Genomic DNA, 20,073 nt, shown 5'->3' on the forward strand with positions numbered 1-20,073 from the left:
TACAGAATTAATGGCTTTTAGAAAAAAAAAAAAGAACAAAAAAAAGAGAATAATAACACAACCAAACAAGAGCTTTTTACGCAGAAGAAAATAAAAAAAAACATATCGCATACTCTTAGTTCGAAATGCCCTTCAAATTTGGATTAATCCGAAATGACAAATCTTTATAGCTATTGGAGCTCGAGTACAATCGCTTAGAACGAGCCAAAATGCAACAACTCGAACTGAGACCATGACGACAGTTAAAAAAGATAAAATGAAAAAATCAAAGCCTTCTGTGGGAATTTATCGCCTCTAATTTTCGGGCCGACCCGATTCGACCAAACCGAGCCGTGTGGCCCTGACCGCTTTTTTTTTTTTCACCATTTTTCTCTTTCTTTTTTTTAAATAAAGAATAGACCATCCAATTGATTCTCATTGCCAAATGAAAATTTCTTTTGTCCTTACCAGGCCCATAAGTATAATATATGATATATATTATTATATATATATATATATATATATATATATAGAGTTGAGCTGGAATGCTATCGGTAGCAAACTAGCTCCGTTGCCACCCATTTGTTTTCGATGATGGAGCCTTTAAATCGACGATCGGCGCCGTTGAACATGATCTATACCACTTGAAGTATATAGAAACCAAATTTCAAATCATTTCGACATCATTGACCTAATGATCAAAGGGTTTCAAAATTTGTAATTTTAATGGTAGATAAAAGGCGTTTTCTCGTTTAACGGTGTAAAGCTATCCAAATCAATTGAATTTTGGTTAGAAAATTCTTTAAACTATTTAGAATAAGATCTATACCCTCGATCTTGATTATAAAATTCCTATCATTACTTTTTAGAGGATATTCATTTTCAACCGTTCATTTTTATGCTCACTTGATAGACAAGAAAACAATATCGAAAAAGCATGAAATTTGATTTCTAGATACTTCAAGTGGTATAGATCATATTCAACGGTTCCGATTATCGATTTGGAGGCTCCATCATCGAAAACAAATGGGTGGCAACGGAGCCCGTTTGCTATCGATAGTATTCTAGCTCAACTCTCTCTCTCTCTCTCTCTCTCTCTATATATATATATATATATAAAACTAGGCTACTATGCTATTAATAGCATCAAGTTATTGGTGCTACCAAGATTTTGGCCATTAGATTAAGAGATGTGCGATTAGGATGATGTGGGCTCTCTAGGGTTGAGTGGGTGGTTATATAGAGTCCGGCTACTATACTCTTATGAGTACGATTGTCCTCATACTCATAAGTTATTTTCGGTGATAGAGCTTCCGAATTGACGATCCACACCATTAAACATTATCTAGAGCATTTAAAACATCTAGAAATCAAATTTTATAATTTTCGACATCATTTACCTTACGATCAAAAGGTCACAAAATTGACAATTTTTAACGGCCGGTATGGAATATTTGCTAGTTTAACGGTGTAAAAGAATCGAAATCGATTGAATTTTTGATAGAAAATTCTATTTACTATATTAGATAAAAATCAATAACTCTGATCTTAAATTGAAGGATCCGATCATCCGTTTTTAAGACGTGGTTCGATTTTGACCGTTTATTTTATACCCGCTTGATGAACTTTATTATATTTCAAAAAATTACGAAATTTATTTTCTAGAAATTTTAAATACTCTAGATCATATTTAACGAAGTGGATCGTCGATTCGAAAGTTTTATTATTGAAAACAACTTATGAGTTTGAAGGGCTCTATACTCATAAGAGTATAGCAGCCCTAAGGTAAAGAAAAGGGATAAAAAAAAAAACTCTTTAGGCCTTAGTAAATAGGGATGTCAATGGGTATGGATATCCGAAATTTTATCCAAATCCGAACCCGAATAAAACGGATATATCCGATGGATATGGATATGGATTCGGATATGGATATCAAAAATAGAAACCCGACTGATATGGATTTGGATATAAATTTTGATTGTACCCGACCCGAACCCGAAACCGACCCGAACCCGAAATTATTTTGTATTTTATATATATATATATATATATATATATATATATATATATATATATATATATATATATTTGATGTTATATTTGAATTTGTATTTTAAAAATTTAGATTTAATATAATATATTTTGAAATATTGAAAAAAGAAATAATTGTTTCGGGTACAAATTTTCAGGTTCGGGTTCGGATTTGGGTCTCGGGTTTGGAGTCAGGTTCGAGTTTGCGTTTTTAAAAATCCGCCCCGAATCTGACCCGTTGACATCTCTATTAATAAATCTAAAGAAAAGGAGAAAAAGTTTTTTTAAAAAAAAAAGATCCCACTCCTCGTCAAATTAAGGGGATGGGTACAAGTAACATTTAGTCATGAGAATTAATGTATCGGTATAGATATCCTAATAGTTGTTACTCAGAATAATTGTCATAAAAAACGAAGGAAAAAACAAAAAAAAGGAAAAGGGTCTTTAAGCTCCTAGCAAGTTTTCTTACATATTTGCACATAAAAACCATGTAAAAACGAAAAAGAGAAAAAAGAATCATGTAAGAAAAAAGTTTTAAAAAATTCAATAGAATTTTTCCGTGAATCTATTTTGAAGGCTTGTTTTGTTTATGTTTTTTAATACAGTTATTTTCTAAAGCCCAAAATAATAAATTTGTTGATAATTGTACAGAAATTGTCAAGAAAATAATAGTTTACTGATATTTTTAAAAAATAAAAATAGTATAAATTAGCAACTAAAAATAAAATTTATATATAGTATAGAAATTTATAAAGTTAACGATCGTTCAAAAATCACAAAATAAAAAAATAAAAAAATAAATATGATGTACTTATTAAAGACTTTAAAAGTAAAATTACAAAATAACAAAATAAAAAATATAAATTAAAAAATAGTAAAGTGTAAATAGTTTTACACATACGGTGGTAATTGAAATTTGCCCAATAAAAAGACAAAAACGCACAGAGATGGATGGGGTAGTATCAGCGATGACGTGGTACGAAAGTTAAGGCAACAATAATTTGTGGCTCAGTACAAATGTCAAAAAAATAAATAAATAAATAAATAACTAAATATGGTAATAAGAAAGGGTAAATTGCACTATAGCCCATAAATTTTTAATTCAAGTTTCATTTTGGTCCACAAACTTTTAAATGTCACACTCAAGATCTCGACTCTCAACAATATTTTTATTTTAAATATTATATTTTCAATAATATTTTGTTTTAGTATTTATTTTGTAATAAAAATTATTATTGGTATTTATTTGTCTCCGACTTCTAAATTAATAATCTAAATTTTAATAGTAAAAAAATAATAACCTTGAAATAAAAATAAATAATTATTCGATAAATATATATATATATATATGTATTTTTATTAATAGTGAAGGGGTATAGGGACTAAATTGAAACTTTTATAAGGGTCCCTAAAAACAAATTTAAAAGTTCAAGGCGTGAAATGAAAATAGTTAGAAGTTTATGGACTACTTTTGCAATTTACGCCGGTACTAAACCCCGTGTACGTTATAACCACGCCCGCGTCCCCTCGTAGTGTACCCTCTTTTTTTTAATTACATGAATTCTCTCTCTCTTCGAATTTTTCTCTTCTTCTTCGTCTCCTCGCTTTCTAGGGTTTGGTCTCTCCAGGCGACTCCTCGGCTCCGCTCCATCGATCGATCCGATCCGATCCGATCCATGGCGTCCGCGGCGGCGACGACGACGAAGAAGATGATCACGCTGAAGAGCTCGGACGGGGAGGAATTCGAGGTGGAGGAGGCGGTGGCCATGGAGTCGCAGACGATCCGCCACATGATCGAGGACGATTGCGCTGAGAACGGGATCCCCCTCCCCAACGTCACCAGCAAGATCCTCTCCAAGGTCATCGAGTACTGCAAGAAGCACGTCGACGCCGCCGCCAAGCCCTCCGACGAGGCCGGCGCCGCCGCAGCAGCCGCCGCCGCCGCCGCCGCTGGTGGCGGCGGAGGAAAGGCCAGCGCCGTCCCCGAGGACGACCTCAAGGCGTGGGACGCCGAGTTCGTCAAGGTCGACCAGACGACCCTCTTCGATCTAATCCTGGTGAGCGCGATATGAGGATCAGATCCTTTCGCTCCTTTTGTTGGATCTGATTTGGATAACCCTATCTGCTTTGATTCTATTTTGACCTGCTTATTTGTCATAATTTGGTTTGGGGATTCTAGGGTTATTGACTCGGCTCTCTTTGGATATGTGAATTCTCAAATCGACTGTGGGAAATAGGGATTAATCTTTTCTTGCTAGATTCTTCTAGGTAAGATCCTTTGTTGATTAGAACCCTAAGATGTATTTAAGTCACGCTATAGCAAATTAGCGGTGTTCGCTGTACGCCTTACCTTTTGGCAAAAAGGTGATGCAGTGTAAAATTTTATTAGGGTTGTCGATTTTGATATTTTAGGTTCCTGTATTACGGCATATCCCAATTAGTGTTTAGTCGAGGATTAGTTAGGGATTGTGTGATTGGTAAGAGTTATAAGTTGAGATTCTTTGGCTATTTAAGCCGATCATCAGTTTCACTGATGAAGAGTGATTGATTTTGTAGAATTTTTAATAATTTTTTTAAAGGAGATGACTCAAATTAGCCGAGCATATTGTTTTCCCTGTATTTTATTTCTATCTGCAGCAGCCAGTCCCACCGCGTCTATGCTTTCTTATGTTTCCCACTGGCGCTTCTTGCCTTTAGTCCTAACCCTGTTGTGTTGGCTTTAAGGGGCGACCAGCATCCTGCTCTGTGGCAGAGACCAGGGTTGGCCGAATCGCAAATCTAGACCAATGGATATTGTGTCTTTGTGTTTTAAGTGAATTGATTGTATTCTTTTAATAGCTCAAGTTTTTGGAATTAATAGCTAGCGCCAACAATCCGACAAGTCTTAGGGCTAGGCTAATAAAGTGCTATTGCAATTTAATCCCTAGACGCCCCTTTTACAGCCAAAAGTGGGCTTGTTTGGTCAAGGATTTTCACGGCTATGATTTCATTTGCTTATTCTTGGAATTTTCATGCCTTTTCCGGTCTTCCTTTGCTGGCCAAAGTCAATAATAGGTTTTCTCTTTCCTTCTTTGAAAATATGGTGGGATTTCTTTGCTTCACTCCACTATTTTGGGTAGTTATCAAGTGTTATTCACTGTTTAACGATTTTATGTGAAGAAAGTGATCATAATGCCCTAACATCCGTTGCGCTATCTATGTGGCCATCCTTTTAACTACATTATATGGCCATAAAATGCTGAGAAACCTGAAAGTGCATCTAAGGTCATTTTGCCTCTTATTTTAACGATCGTCAACTATTCCTTGAACATTTTAAGGAGGTTATGGTGCTAAAAGAAAAGCTTAATTACGTAGATACTTTTCCGCTGTGTAAAGATCTTTAAGCAGGTATGAGCTGGAAGACAAGCTGATGAAGTAGTAGGTCCTGCCTCATTGTGCCACCATTAGCTATGGAAGTTTCAAACTTGTTGAGCATGTGAGGGAGCTAATATTGGTAGCTCAACCTTGTGACAGAATGTCCTCTCGCTTCTTTTGTTCTAGTTCTATTCTTTCTTCTCCATTTCTTGTTTAGTCTGTCTTTTGTTTGTCAATGGAGGACGAGGAAGAATGTATAGAAATAGATGGAGGTATCATACCAAGTGAGTCTATGATATTCATATTTGGTACTTCATTATAGTCTCTGTCAGATCTCTAGCAGAAGAGAAGTGATGTGAGAAATATTCATAGGTTAAGCGGGTGAGTTGTTGAGTTTCAAGAATAGTGATCATTTTTGTTATGTTTGGCAGACTATCCAATTCTTCAGTAAAACAAGGAATACCAATAAGCGCAATAACCATTCCTTATGCCAATCCTTCGTTGAGAATGAAGGCCTTAGTTTGTTTAAGTGATCATTTTCTTGTATCTCCAAAGGAGTGCGAGTGCTCAAAACAGTTACGAATCAATCAATCTGCTGAAATGGCTTATAGAGTGTGATATTATGTTAACTGCGAAATCATGCTTACTCAATATTTTTCCTGCACATATGATAGATAATGTTTTCTCCTACAATGGAGACATCTCTTTTAACAAATTGAGGCTAAGCATTCAATTTCTGAAATCTCTGATCCTTTTGCACTACTTTGGAAGCTGAAACGGACTTCTAAAAACCTGAAAGCGGCAGCTCTGGTTTCAACCTTTTCCTTCTGGCTCTTTTATGGACCTATTTGTGAATCTTGATGAGAAAACCTCTAGGATTTATTGTAGAAACCTTGTTTGGGAAGTTTAAATGTAAAGCTTCTTTATTACCGGCTTTTGGAACTCCAAAAATTTTATCAACAACATCTCAATCTACACCACCTTTTCTAGTTCCTTATGTCCAATTTCTTCATTTTCCTTTATGATATCATATTTTCTCTTTCTTTGCTATTTTGTATAGTGTTTGCAGCAGCAGCTTGGATTCTCTCTTGATTTTGAAATTGTATCTGCACTTACTGATTCGGATGCAGTAAATGCATTGTTATGTAGGTTTATATTTTGTGTCAATTGAAAACTATACCACCCTTTGCATATACTTATTGGGTTTTAGAATGATATTATTGCTTCTAGTGCAGATTTACTTAAATTATATCTCTCTTTTGCGTTATAGTTGATTTATTTTACCTCTCTCTTTAGGTGAGAATAGAAACCTCTTAAAATCCTTTGTTGGACCGCTCCTTTGGGCCATCCATGCATTGTAGACCCTTCTTTGTTGTCTTACATGTACCTTTGCTTGTTTATTTCTTCCTAACTTTAGCTACTCTGCCTCCTTTTCTTTAATAACCTGTTTTCTTTCCTATACTGAATTGCCAATGAAGCTTCTGCTAAAATTAAATTAGCAGTAAAGAAGACAGTAATTAGTGCTCAGAAATTAGATAAAGTTCATCCAGGCCCTCTATCTCACCTTGGTGGAAACTTTGGGGATTAGCAATGATTTGTAATAGGAGCCTATAGATAATGTACTGCAGCATCTTTATCTCTGCTATTGCTTAAATTCTATTGTGCCATTGCTTTAGTTTCAACTACTCTGATCAAGCATTTGCTTTTCCTTTTTAAGTAATGCCATTGACTTTTCCTATGCATCATTTCCTGTTGGTTAGCATTCTTTTTGTCATTTGATTTCTATTTCCACTAGTTCTTTCTCATTTTTCCAGTGCTTGGTCTTCTTGATTTCTCATAAAGGATCTCGGCTTGTGTCAATCTTCTTGAAATAGGGTTTGAAAGGTCATACATAGGAAATCCATTTTCTATTAGTAGCTAGGAGTGAAATTGCAATATATGAGAAAGTCCAAGGACTTGCCATAGATTTTTACGCGCTTAGTAATGTTTTTATTGGTAGCTGATGCTATTTCCTTAGCATCCGTCACTATTAAGTAACTAATTTTCATATCATTAAACATCATTCTTTGTTTCCTGTGTTTTTTTTTTTTTTTTTTTTCTTTGTTCTGTTTTTCTTTTTTTCTGTTTTCTTTTTTCAGGCAGCCAACTACCTTAACATTAAGGGATTGCTCGACCTGACATGCCAGACCGTCGCGGACATGATAAAGGGGAAGACCCCGGAAGAGATCCGCAAAACCTTCAACATCAAGAATGACTTCACCCCTGAGGAGGAGGAAGAGATCCGCAGGGAGAACCAGTGGGCATTCGAGTGAAAATTAGAAAAAAAAAAAAAAAAAAAAAAAGGAAAAAGAAGAAAACTTTTTGCTTTTTATCCTGTGAAGATGACTCTTTCGGTTGAGCTGCTGGCGCCTTTCTTTTATAACTTGTTCGATATACGATATGTGTTGTTCCGGTGTTGTAGTTAACATGGGGAAATAGGTCGCGAATATGAACAACAAAATGGACTCCCTGGTATGCTCTATTATTAGCTTTGTCGTGTCGGTGCAGATTCTACGAGCAGCTGCTCGCGTTATTTCTCAGACTCAGTATTTGGTTTCATATGGATGGATGGTGTACTCTTTTTAAATGCTATGTTTGAACTTTTCTTTAACCAATTAGGGTTTGTGCGTCTGACTCAAAAGTATTTCCGTGACTGCCATATTTCTTCTTTGTTGCTTTTTTTTCCCTCTTCAAGTCTTCGTTAAGGTTTGTCGCTTTTGCGAGCCAGAATTTGGAACTGGAGCAGATGCTTGGGCGGCGCATTGATCCCTTCCTGAGATATTTGATTAGTTGGTGGGAGCAAACTATTAGAACTGGAGAGATGCTTCCTGAGAAACCCTGATACAGGAGATGATCTCGTCCGTTTGGCAACTACTGCAATATGAAACCAGGGATTACTGAGGCCGCTTTGCGGCTTGTTGTTGGAGAAATTATTCCTGCGCCGCACCAGGTGTGTAAGTTCTAGTGTGCTGCACCGCTAAATTCTTATGACCGAGGCTGCAAAATCAGAACCTGATCTGTTGGATGCATTGTAAATTTATAATAATGCATCCGAAGGGAGAGAGTTTCTCATAAAATAAATAAAGAGTCTTTCTTTACCAATTAATTTTTCAGACTATTTAATATCTAAAATAATATATTTTTAAGAATTATTACTTATTATGTATCACACATCTATCAAATTAGATCCGGGTTAAGCACTGCAAGAAAATCTTTCTAGCACCTCGCAGCAGCAAAATTCTGCTTTTGCTTCGTTTAGATGTTAAAACCTCATTCACCTTTCCTATTAGCAGAAGCTCTACGCATTTTAGTTTTCCAAACACTCAAACAGAGAGGAAAATGCTACCAACAAAGGAAAACATCCCATAGGCAGGATTCTGGAGTGGAGTGGATAGTTCAACATAACCGGTAATCCTAGTAAAAATAAAAAATAAAAATAAAAATAAACCATTGAGCAACTAAACTAGCAATCTAAATAATAATGATCATAGCTTCAACATAACAAGCTGAACAGAATGTTAAGAATACACATAAGAACAACTAAACTATAAGGTTTCATATGTTTAGGCAAACAGAAGTGCTAACCAGTTACTACCAGTAAGCTTATAGTCAATCAAAGAGAAAGCAAAGACTTCTTAGAGATTTAAAGAGAGATACAAAGATAGGTCAAATTATCCAAGCAAGAAACAACAGCTTCCTCCGATGCCCTCTTCCTCGCTTGAAGCAAGTAGGAAGAGGACATCTTCAAGTAGTAGATTACACAACCCTCGGAAAGCATGGGTACAAAACAACACTTTGATATGCATCATCAATAGCTCGCTAATGCCGTCAGTAGACTATACATACACCCAAGGGTTAAATCTTCTTTTCTTCCTCCTCTTTTTGTTTTTTTTTTTTGATAATAATAAGCAAGAGAAGAGATTGCACAAGATTCCTGTCTGAGTTGTCTATAAAATGGAGCATCCCTTCTGAGCCTTTTTCTTCTTCTTTTTTTGCTTCGGGGGCTGGAGCACAACTTTAATGGCCGCATCGAAAACCGCCTTCACATTCTACACCATGATAATAGAACATATATACATGTAAGAATCTGCTATTATGCCAGAGAAGTAACAATGATTTACACGTAAAAGAGGGAAGAACATACTTGCTGTGTCTTCGAACTGCATTCGATGTATGCGGCAGCACCAATGGCCTTCCTCAACTCTTCGCCCTTTAAAAGTAACCGAAAATTTAGGAAATAATTACTGTTTATAAGTGGAAACATAATGGAGCAATAGGGAGAATGTATGGGTGATAGAGGGTGGCATTACTTGGGCAGTGGAGATGGGCACAGCACCAGGATGATCTACAAAGAACTGCTTATCATCGCGGAGATCTGCATTGTAAAATTTACATTATCATTTGGAATGAACATAAAAAAAAATTATGATAATGTACGCTTTCCGAACCCAGGGGATGCTTTCCGAACCCAGGGGATAGAACATGAGCTTCAATCCTAATATACTGTTAAAGAGAACTAATACACTTTGATACCAATAAAATAAGCTTTACCCAAAAAAAAGCTTTCTCGCACCCCATTAACATCCATATCCAACAAATAGAGCTTTTAATGGAAGGTATCTCTAACGATTTCAAAGGAGGCGCCATACCATTTCAACTGAAACATGTTGTTTCTGATAACACTTTAAATCTCGATAGCTTTATTTGGCGGGGGGGCGGGGTTGGAATTTAAACCTTGCTAGAGCANTGTTTCTGATAACACTTTAAATCTCGATAGCTTTATTTGGCGGGGGGGCGGGGTTGGAATTTAAACCTTGCTAGAGCAAAAGTAGGGAAAAAACCAAAGAAATATTAAAAAAAATCATAACTTTACATGTTTATTTGTATGATATTCAATGTGCAAATATTTAGTTGGACAATGGTCTAAGAAATAAGCGACGAGGGAATTCTTCTATATGATGAAATGCTTTAACGTCGCTGCTTGTTTTCTAGCAAAAAAAATGCTATCATCTGATCAATATCTTATCATGATAATACGTAAGACAGAGTGTTGAAGGCACAAAGATATATCTCTTCGACGAATACTCCCCAACCATACTTTTAAATAAATAATACTTCTTGGAACATATGCAACCTTTTTTCAGAAAGAAAAAGGGCCACAATAATGAAGATAAATGGATACTCAAACTCAGAAATGCGATAAATAGTAAAACAAATTAACCCTATTTCTTAAGAGAGTTATATTTTAGTTCAAACAAGTTCTTTCTGCAGAAGGATAACTAAGAATTGAGAAGGCAATATAATTGTCCTTCAAACTCGAAAGAGGATATTAAAAAGAGAAGGATAATATTTCGCATGCTTTGCATAACACAGCAAAGCAAAAGGCTCAGAAATTCCTTAATAGTGTAAACAAGAGTAATCAATATTGCTATTTTCAATAGATGAACCTCCCAGACAGCAGAAATTGCAACATATGCAAGCACTATGTCAATTCAAGGTATAAGAAGTTCAACAAAATGACCTATCCGACATATATAGTCGTGGGTACTAGATATAGCTGTATGATTAATTAGCCTATCACATACAATTGCAATTATCGAATGGATCCATATCACAATCTGTAAAGAATAGTCGCTGAAGAACCACTTAAGCCCAAACAAAATGGCTCAGCATCAAGAGATACTACTTCAGAACTTTGCAAGTATACTAATCTAACATATACAAAAAGAATGGATGGACTGAAATCAGAATTAAGAAAATGAAATGAAGATACATTTAAAAAAAGAAGGGTGAAAGAACCATACAAGTATCAGTAAATTTGTCTCAGCACTATTATGATGACACGCAAACAATCATCAATGTCCAGTCATATATATAAAAGAACTACCAATAAAATTGTCTCCGAGCTATGATGACCACACTAGATCAATGCCAACTGATGTACCTCCCAGAACTACCTTACTGTGATACTTAGAAACCAATGTACAATATATTGCATGAAACATACTATGTTAGGCATGATGACAATCATGAAACAGAAAAAGAAAAAAGTTAGAATAACCCAGACACTTTGTCACCATGTCATACAACAATACAGATCTTCGCACTTGACAATATTAGAGGACAAAGAATCTATCAAGATTGCTAGGTTAAGTTTGAAGCATAATTATAGCACTACTCATGTTTGAGATCATATCATCATAGAGAGCAAAGGGGGAAGGAGTAGCTATATTCCACCATATAGGATCAAAATTGTCGCGTCTGCTAGCACCTATTTAACATAACACACACTTGCAATAAAGTTATCCGATAATTACAAAGAGAGATGAAAATAAGTCAAATAGAGAGGCAATATTCTTTACAGCTTAGTTTCCATGCTGGCTAGACGGAACCACCTCAACTACCACCACCAACTCAACAAAACATATAATCTAGCGAGAGAACATATAAGGACATGATTCATCAGCCAAAAACAGTAAAAACATACCAAGCTTTGTTCCAACTAGAATTATGGGAACACCAGGTGCATAGTGCCTTAATTCAGGAATCCACTACAGAAGATAAACACACAGACTATAGTTAATAAAACGTCAAAAATGGGATTCCAAGGAGATAAAAGAAGCTTTAGAGAAGGAAAATATGAGGGGGAGAGAAAAAGAGAGTAGTGCTACACCTTCTTAGCAACATTTTCATAACTGGCCTTACTTATAAGTGAGAATGCCAGGAGAAAAACATCAGCCCCACGATAACTCAAAGGTCTTAGTCTGTTGTAATCCTCTTGCCCTGAATTGATAGTGATTAATAGACTAAACCCACCAAAGAAAAACGAGGGGAAAAGCGACAGTATAGTTAAATGAACCAATAAAGAAAGGAAAAATTTACCTGCAGTATCCCACAAACCTAAGTTCACAGTGCTTCCATCAACCACCACATTAGCACTAAAGTTGTCAAAAACTGTTGGAACATAATCCTGCCCCGCAAAGAATATGCTAGTAAGATTTTCTTAAGCTTCACAATAACACATTGAATCTTAACCATAGAAGATATAACATGATTTAGTGCACAATCTAATCAAAGCACAAAATATACTAGCATTAATATAATATTCAAGCAAAGCATATATCTTCATATTAAACTGAATGTTATTGCAGGGATTCGAACAAAATCAACAAACAATAACAGCAATAATTGAATTAGTTTCCAAAACCCAGCAGCATCTATCCTCACTTGTAGCTGAAAAGAATATGTAGGCTCTCTTTTTCTTCTTCCTTCCCAGGCATCTACTTCTCTGGTATTAGTTAGAAAGATACAAAATAATCCCGTAAGAGAAATGTTGCTAATGTTTGCTGTTCTAAAAGTGGCAAAACGATCGCTGGTCTAAAAACCAGAAATCTAAACCAATTCTCAGTACTTTGAATCCTTACAGTGATTAGACTTAACTAAATACTTCGCTTTCACAGAGTCAAACGGCCAAAAAACTACAGCCTAATATGAGATCATTCAAAACCAAGCCCTTTACATATATGGAAAAGCTAAATTAACCAAGACAGTAAGAACACCAAACGAACCCAAATTCTCAGGTGCTACAATCAGAAACCTACAATGTCGACCCGTTCCCAGCGTGAATCTATCGCACGACCTCTCGAACCTTCCCCAAAATTTATAAACCAAAATCACGACACAAAATAAGCAAAAGCTTTTAAATACACAAACCGCTTAATCAAAGCATGTTAGTCAAAGAAAAATGTGATTTTCCGCACATTTTTAATCCATCTTCACTCAAAAATTCATCTTTTAAAAAAGAGCAACCATGCCAACGACATTGCCGCATAAAAATCGAACAAAAAAATGCAAACAAAACCTACAAATCCCGCCCCAATTTCACGACCACGAAACACTAAAATGAGATCTATGCCTTCATAAGGTAAATGTAGGAAAAGAAAAAGATAATTTTTTCTTCCCGATTCCGAATCTCACCGTGGGGAACGTGTTGCTGGTGTAGGAGATCAACATGCAGGTCTTACCCACGGCGCCATCGCCCACCGTGACGCACTTTATAAACCTCGACGCACTCATCTCCTCCTCCTCCTCAGATCCCCTCCAATCGGAGCCCTAAAACACCAAATCCCCACAAGATCCCTCCCTACGCATCAAAACCCCCCCACATTCCCCATCGAACAAGTCCCGATCTCGGGGAATGGGGGTAATCGACAGGGATCGATCGGAGAAATCCCCAACCCTAGACGAAGGGATCGACCGATCTACGGTAACTTTTTCGCGAGCAAACGAGAGAGAGAGAGAGAGAGAGAGAGAGAGGGGAAGGGTGCGATTGACGCGGTCGCTGACCACCTCTGTGATTGGAGAGTGTATATAAATAGAGAGAGAAAAAAAAAAAAAAAAGGGAAAGGCGTATTAATTAATTAATAATTGATAATAATTAATAATTAATTAATTTAAAAAATAGGAATAAGTAAAGTAGGGGAAGGTAATCTAATAAGAATTGAGCTAGAATACTTTTAGAAGTACCAACCCCTTGGTGTTTTTAAGTTTCTAACCCTTAGATTTACTCCTTAATTATTAATACTCCTTGAATCAAACACTATTCCACCTACCACCACGTATCATTATCATCTCAACCCTATATCTCTCCATCCAATGATTAAAAACTCAAAAGCACCAACCCCTTGGTGTACTTTTGGAGAGTATTCTAGCTCAACTATATATATATATATAGGCTACTATACTCTTATGAGTACGATCGTCCTCGTACTCATAAGTTGTTTTCGATGATACAGCTTCCGAATCGACGATCCACACCATTAAACGTTATCTATAGCATTTAAAACTTCTAGAAATCAAATTTTATAATTTTTCGATATCATTTACCTTACGATCAAAAGCTCACAAAATTAACAATTTTTAACGGCCGGTATGAGATATTTACTAGTTTAACGGTGAAAAAGAATCGTAATAGGTTAAATTTTTGATAGAAAATTCTATTCACTACCTAAATAAAAATCAATAACTCCGATCTTAAATCGAAGGATCCGATCATCCATTTTTAGAATATCGTTTGATTTTAACCGTTCATTTTATACCCACTTGATGGATTTTATAATGATTTCGAAAAATTACAAATTTTATTTTCTAAAAGTTTCAAATACTCTAGATCATATTTAACGGTGTGGATCGTCGATTCGAAAACTTTAACGTCGAAAACAATTTATAAGTACGAAGGGCTCTATACTCATAAGAGTATAGTAGCCCTACTCTCTCTCTCTCTCTATATATATAGAACTAGGCCGGACTCTATATATAGATATTCATTTAATTTCGAGTCGGGTTATAGTCTGAATACTTAAGTTAATAATGTATCCAACGGATTTATTTGAGCAGGTTTGAGTAGTTACTACCCATATACTACCCACTTAAAATCGGATACGGATCATATATAAGTTTGTCTAGATCAAGTAGGGGTATTCGTATGCATATATTTTTCATAAACTTTATTAAACAATCTATAGACAAGCCACAAATCTTTTACTGTAGAAAACTCGCGTTCTAATGAGTTGCATCCGATCTAATAAAATTCGTTCAAAATAAAGATTCAAATAGTAAATAGAGCGGCTAAGATTTAAAAATTGAAAAGTAAAATAAACAAAATAAAACAGTAAACAGAGCGACTGGGATTTGCATCTAGGATGTAAATATATAAAGACCGTTCAACTATAAATCTTATTGAAATTGATTCTTCAATTTCAAATCTTTTTTATGTACTATCGAGTATTTCATTGGGTCCAGATTCAGATCCGGATTTGAAAACTCTTTTAGACTCTACTCATTAAAAAGTCGGAATCGGTTTGGGTTCAAACCAGTTATGAGTATAAAGTATCCGAAGTTATACCCAAAACTTTAATGGATTTTCTTCTTTTTTTTTTAACCCATATACTATTTATTTTTTATTGGGTCTGGATAGCGTCCAGATTTGATATAGTATGTCGGATATTTTGGACAGCTTTTGCCTATACTATGATGCATCCAGAAGTGGATGCAGGATTTACACTTGATCCATCCAAAAGCAGAGTTTTCTCTACTAGTTATATCATGTGACTAGTGGGAAATTTTTCACCCTTGGATAGGTGGGAGTAGGATTTAAGGTGTGTAAATAGCTTTTTCCTAATATAATGTAGGGATAATTACTTATATATCTCTCAAAATTATTGAAATATTTTATATATTACTATTTTTTTTTTGTTTCAAATATAGCACGCGTATATTTCTTCATTATTCAAAAATAAACCCATCGTTAATATCCATTAAGTTATCTTGGATTGAATCTGAATTAAATTTATATCAGAATTAAAAAAAAAGTCAAAATACCTCATTTAGAGTCCGGCTAATATACTATTATGAGTACGATCGCCCTCGTACTTATAAGTTGTTTTCGATGATAGAGCTTCCGAATCGACGATCTACACCGTTAAATGTTATCTAGAGCATTTGAAACATTTAGAAATTAAATTTCATAATTTTTCGACATTATTTACATTACGATCAAAAGCTCACAAAATTGACAATTTTTAACAGCCGGTATGGAATACTTGCTAGTTTAACGGTGCAAAAGAATCCGAATAGGTTGAATTTTTTATAGAAAATTCTATTCACTACCTATATAAAGATCAATAACTCCGATCTTAAATTGAAGGATCTGATCATCCATTTTTAAGACATCGTTTGATTTTGACCGTTCATTTTATGCCCGCTTGATGGACTTTATTATGATTTCGAAAAATTACGAAATTTATTTTCTATAAGTTTCAAATACTCTAGATCATATTTAACGGAGTGGATCGTCGATTCGGAAGCTCCATCATCGAAAACAACTTATGAGTATGAAGGGCCCAATACTCATAATAATAGTATAGTAGCCCTACTCCCTCATTTATCCCAAACTTAAGGACAAATAAAAAAAATTGTACTATTGATGACTAGTGACCATAGGTAATAATCTCAAAAAAATCTATAATACAGTAGTCACATTGCTGATATGGCATTCCTAACTAATCATATTGCTCTTCTAGAATTAATCGATACCATCATAATTTTTATAAAAAATATTTTTATTGTATTTTTCTTTAGAAAGATGAAATATAATTGACCGGTTATAGTTAACGTGGTGTAGCTGCTGCATCGTAGGCTTCCCCAATAATCCCATAAATAAGATCTTTATTCTTTTCTTTTTTTTTTGAGGTTGTTTGGTTTCTTGAAAAATAAAAAAAAATGAGAAATTTTTTTATGGAAAATTTTTATGGGAAAAAATTTAGAGAAAAACTTTTTTTTATGGAAATATTTTTCTAGTTTTTTTTGTTTGTTTGGTTGTAAAAAATATTTTTAAATTTTTTTTAAGATTTTATGAAAAGTAGTATTTTTAGTTTTTTCAAAAAACTAATTTTTTTTTTATAAAATAGGAAAACTTCAAAAAAAAATAAATTTTCTTGGAATCAGGAAATATTACAAAAAGAATTTTGCAGAGAAACCTTTTTTTCGATATTTTTTTCAGATTTTTTCGAGCGACAAAACCGCTCTTAATAGAAAAACATATGAAATCTTGTTCGGTATATTTCTAAATTAAATTTTAAAAAATTAGAAACGTTTGGTATTTTTGAAAAAAATAAAAAATTTTCTAGTTAAAAAAGTAATTTTAATTTGGACGACTTCGTTCCTACGAATAATTTTTCTATTTATATAACGATCTAATCTACTAGCAATAGTAACTCCTTGAATTCAAACTATCGGGATCCAAAATACTTAAACTCATTATTATTACTAGTGTCGATGATACGTCCTCGTCAGTGTCCAATATTACCAGGCGGTGCGAGACTTATTTCGCTAGTCGTATCATTCCGACTCTAATTTAGCCTATCATCTTGTAATTCCGACTTTGATTTAGCATGTCATTTCGATCCTGCCTTAACCAAGACTTATTTCACACTTTCGGTTGGTGATTGACTCTAATATCAAATATAACGACCCGACCCACTTGCAATAGTAACTCGTGAGGCCTAAACCACCGGCCCAAAATACTTAAACCTAATTATTATTACTTGTGTCAATGGTCTCTTTTATACTAATCATAATTTCATTCCTATCCGATGTGGGTCTATTAAGGTGTCACAATTTATTCGATTCCATAGAAAATTAGCGTTTTTGTTTTCAAATTTTGTATCTGAAAAATAAAAATTGTAACACATGTTTTCATTTAAAAAAAAACTTTTTCTTCAAAAAAAAATAGTTTTTCACACTTTTTCGAAAAATTGAACACTCCTCAGGAGTTGCTTGGTTGCACATAATTGCACCTGCGCTGTAATTAAATTATAATAACTATATGTACTTTAAAATATGAATGGTTAATTTGAGGCATTTAAATTAGATGATGTAATTGGAACTACACAAAGAGGTTCAACCATAGTAGTTGAAGCTATATTCAAATTAATCGCAATTCCATTAGTAACAATTGAAAAGAGTAATATTAAATACCTTTCGAACAAAAAGATATTTCTTTCTCCTACCTTGAGGGGAATTTTAAAATTTCATATGTAAGATAATAACATTTGTAAATACAATTTTCAATTATATGTGACAAAATAAATTATTTATAACTATAGTATTTTTGACCAAATTTAATTGAATAAAATGCATATAGTTATAATTATTATACTTTTAACTACATATATCTCTAAATATATTGTATTAAGTTCTACTACCCGTACACTCAAAACATGGTACTAATCTTACCCCCTATCTAAAAATTATTCCAAAGTTTTGAGTGTAGAAAGTAGTATTTTTCATATTGAATTTATAATTACATTCAACCAAATAGTCTTTCAATAAAAAAAAATATATAAGGAGTAACTTAAAATATTTAGAACCCACGAAAAAAAACATTAAATTTCAGGTACAATTAGCTCTCTATGATTTAGTGTATTTTGATCTTGCCATTTTGTGGCTCAAAAATTAAAGTTAAGTATTTTTATAGTTTTATCTTTATTTTATTATAACTATACCTACTATTAAATATAATAATAAAGTAATATTTTTGATAATCACATGATGATACATTATAATATTTTACTAGTATGTAATTTACTCTCTACTGTCTTGTAGTTTGTAAAAAATATTTATTTTATTATCTTATTTTTCAATATGACGAAATAAAAATAAAGTTAAAATATTATTAAGTATAATTTTTTAAACTATGAGATGATAAAATAAAAATACACTTAATCACTACTAAAACTGTTGTTAGGTGAACCAACGTGAGTGCCCCACAAACCAAACCTACAACCCATTGAACAAAAATTATATAGGCACACTTTAAATTTTTTTAAAATTCTTTAGCTTTTATTTTTAAAATTATTTTTTATCTAGTTCAGTTAAAATTTTATTCAGTTTAATAATCATATTAGTTTGATCAAATTTAATAATTGAAATTAATACCGAATTTAATACTAATAATTTAATTGATTCAACACTTGGAGGGCTTAGATATAAATTAATGGGTATAAAATATAAATTGTATATCCAATCCATTCACGAATCGAGATTCGAGACCACTCTTTTGAATTTTGAATTTGATACTAAATTTGATTAAATTAAATTATTAACTTTGATAAAATTAATGTCACTATTAAACTTAATAATTTTTTTACAACTAAATTATATATAAAATTAAATTAAAAAGTTAAGAGCTGAAGGATCTAAAAAGTTAAGGGACAATTTTAAAATGTGGCTAATAATTGAGGGTTCTCCATGCATTTTCACCAGCTTATGTTGGGTGGCTTGGTTGGACGCCGCCTTGCCATGTGGCGTCCACACATGCAGTTTCTAATTTGGTTGGTATGTAAAAAAAAATTTGTTAGGGTTTTTTTTAACATTCGGCCTCTTTAAAAAAATTATTTATACTAAATTTATAATTATATTTTGGCCCTATTCCCGCCACGCAGGTGTCACGAAACCGCCATGCGGGTAAGAAAGAATAAATTGAATACGGTAACTCGTTCACCGTGTCTAAACACAGTATTTGAATACAGTAAACTATTCACTGTATTTAAATACAATGAATGGTTCACTGTATTCAACTTAACGCTCCTCCCCAGCCAGCTTGCGTGGCGCTGATGTGGCATCTGCGTGGTGAAAATAGAATCAAAATTGTAATTATAAATTTAATAGAACTATTTATAGAAAAACTATCCAAATACAAAAAAATAAACACCTTTTTTTGTTACCATTTGTCACTTTTTTTAATATCCTAAATTATTTTGTCACGTCACCGATAAATTGATCCAGTTAGATTGTATGACCCAATTTAATCATACCTATCAAAGGCAGTTAGTTTATAGCTCGAATCGCTGGACTGGAAAATAAAAATAAATAATTTTATACAGATTCCTACGAATATAATAATAATAAATATATTTCTATAAAAATTAAATTTTTATGTGTTGTCCTTACAAAGGTTCTAATATTTTCAAATATGTTCATTTGATTTATTACCATTGGAGAATTATTTATATTTTCAATTTTATCATCACAAATATGTTTCTCCAAAAATTATAACAGTATAATATAAGAGAAATAAAAATGTCAAAATTAATCAGGACATATGATTAA

At 33.6% G+C, this 20,073-nt stretch overlaps 2 protein-coding genes across 2 annotated transcripts; one reads left to right on the plus strand and one right to left on the minus strand.

The window, feature by feature from the left end:
- Nucleotides 3,543-8,018, plus strand: LOC109715488 (SKP1-like protein 1B). Its single transcript, XM_020240522.1, has 2 exons — nt 3,543-4,067; nt 7,503-8,018. Exons 1-2 carry the CDS (start codon nt 3,567-3,569, stop codon nt 7,674-7,676), a joined length of 675 nt encoding a protein of 224 aa, XP_020096111.1. The 5' UTR covers nt 3,543-3,566; the 3' UTR covers nt 7,677-8,018.
- LOC109715489 (rac-like GTP-binding protein 5) lies at nt 8,922-13,754 on the minus strand. Its single transcript, XM_020240523.1, has 7 exons — nt 13,381-13,754; nt 12,286-12,373; nt 12,077-12,186; nt 11,891-11,954; nt 9,714-9,778; nt 9,548-9,613; nt 8,922-9,452 (listed from the first exon to the last, which is right to left on the minus strand). Exons 1-7 carry the CDS (start codon nt 13,477-13,479, stop codon nt 9,351-9,353), a joined length of 594 nt encoding a protein of 197 aa, XP_020096112.1. The 5' UTR covers nt 13,480-13,754; the 3' UTR covers nt 8,922-9,350.

Source organism: Ananas comosus, linkage group 9 (genome assembly GCF_001540865.1).
Source record: "Ananas comosus cultivar F153 linkage group 9, ASM154086v1, whole genome shotgun sequence".
Classification (NCBI taxonomy): Eukaryota; Viridiplantae; Streptophyta; class Magnoliopsida; order Poales; family Bromeliaceae; genus Ananas; species Ananas comosus.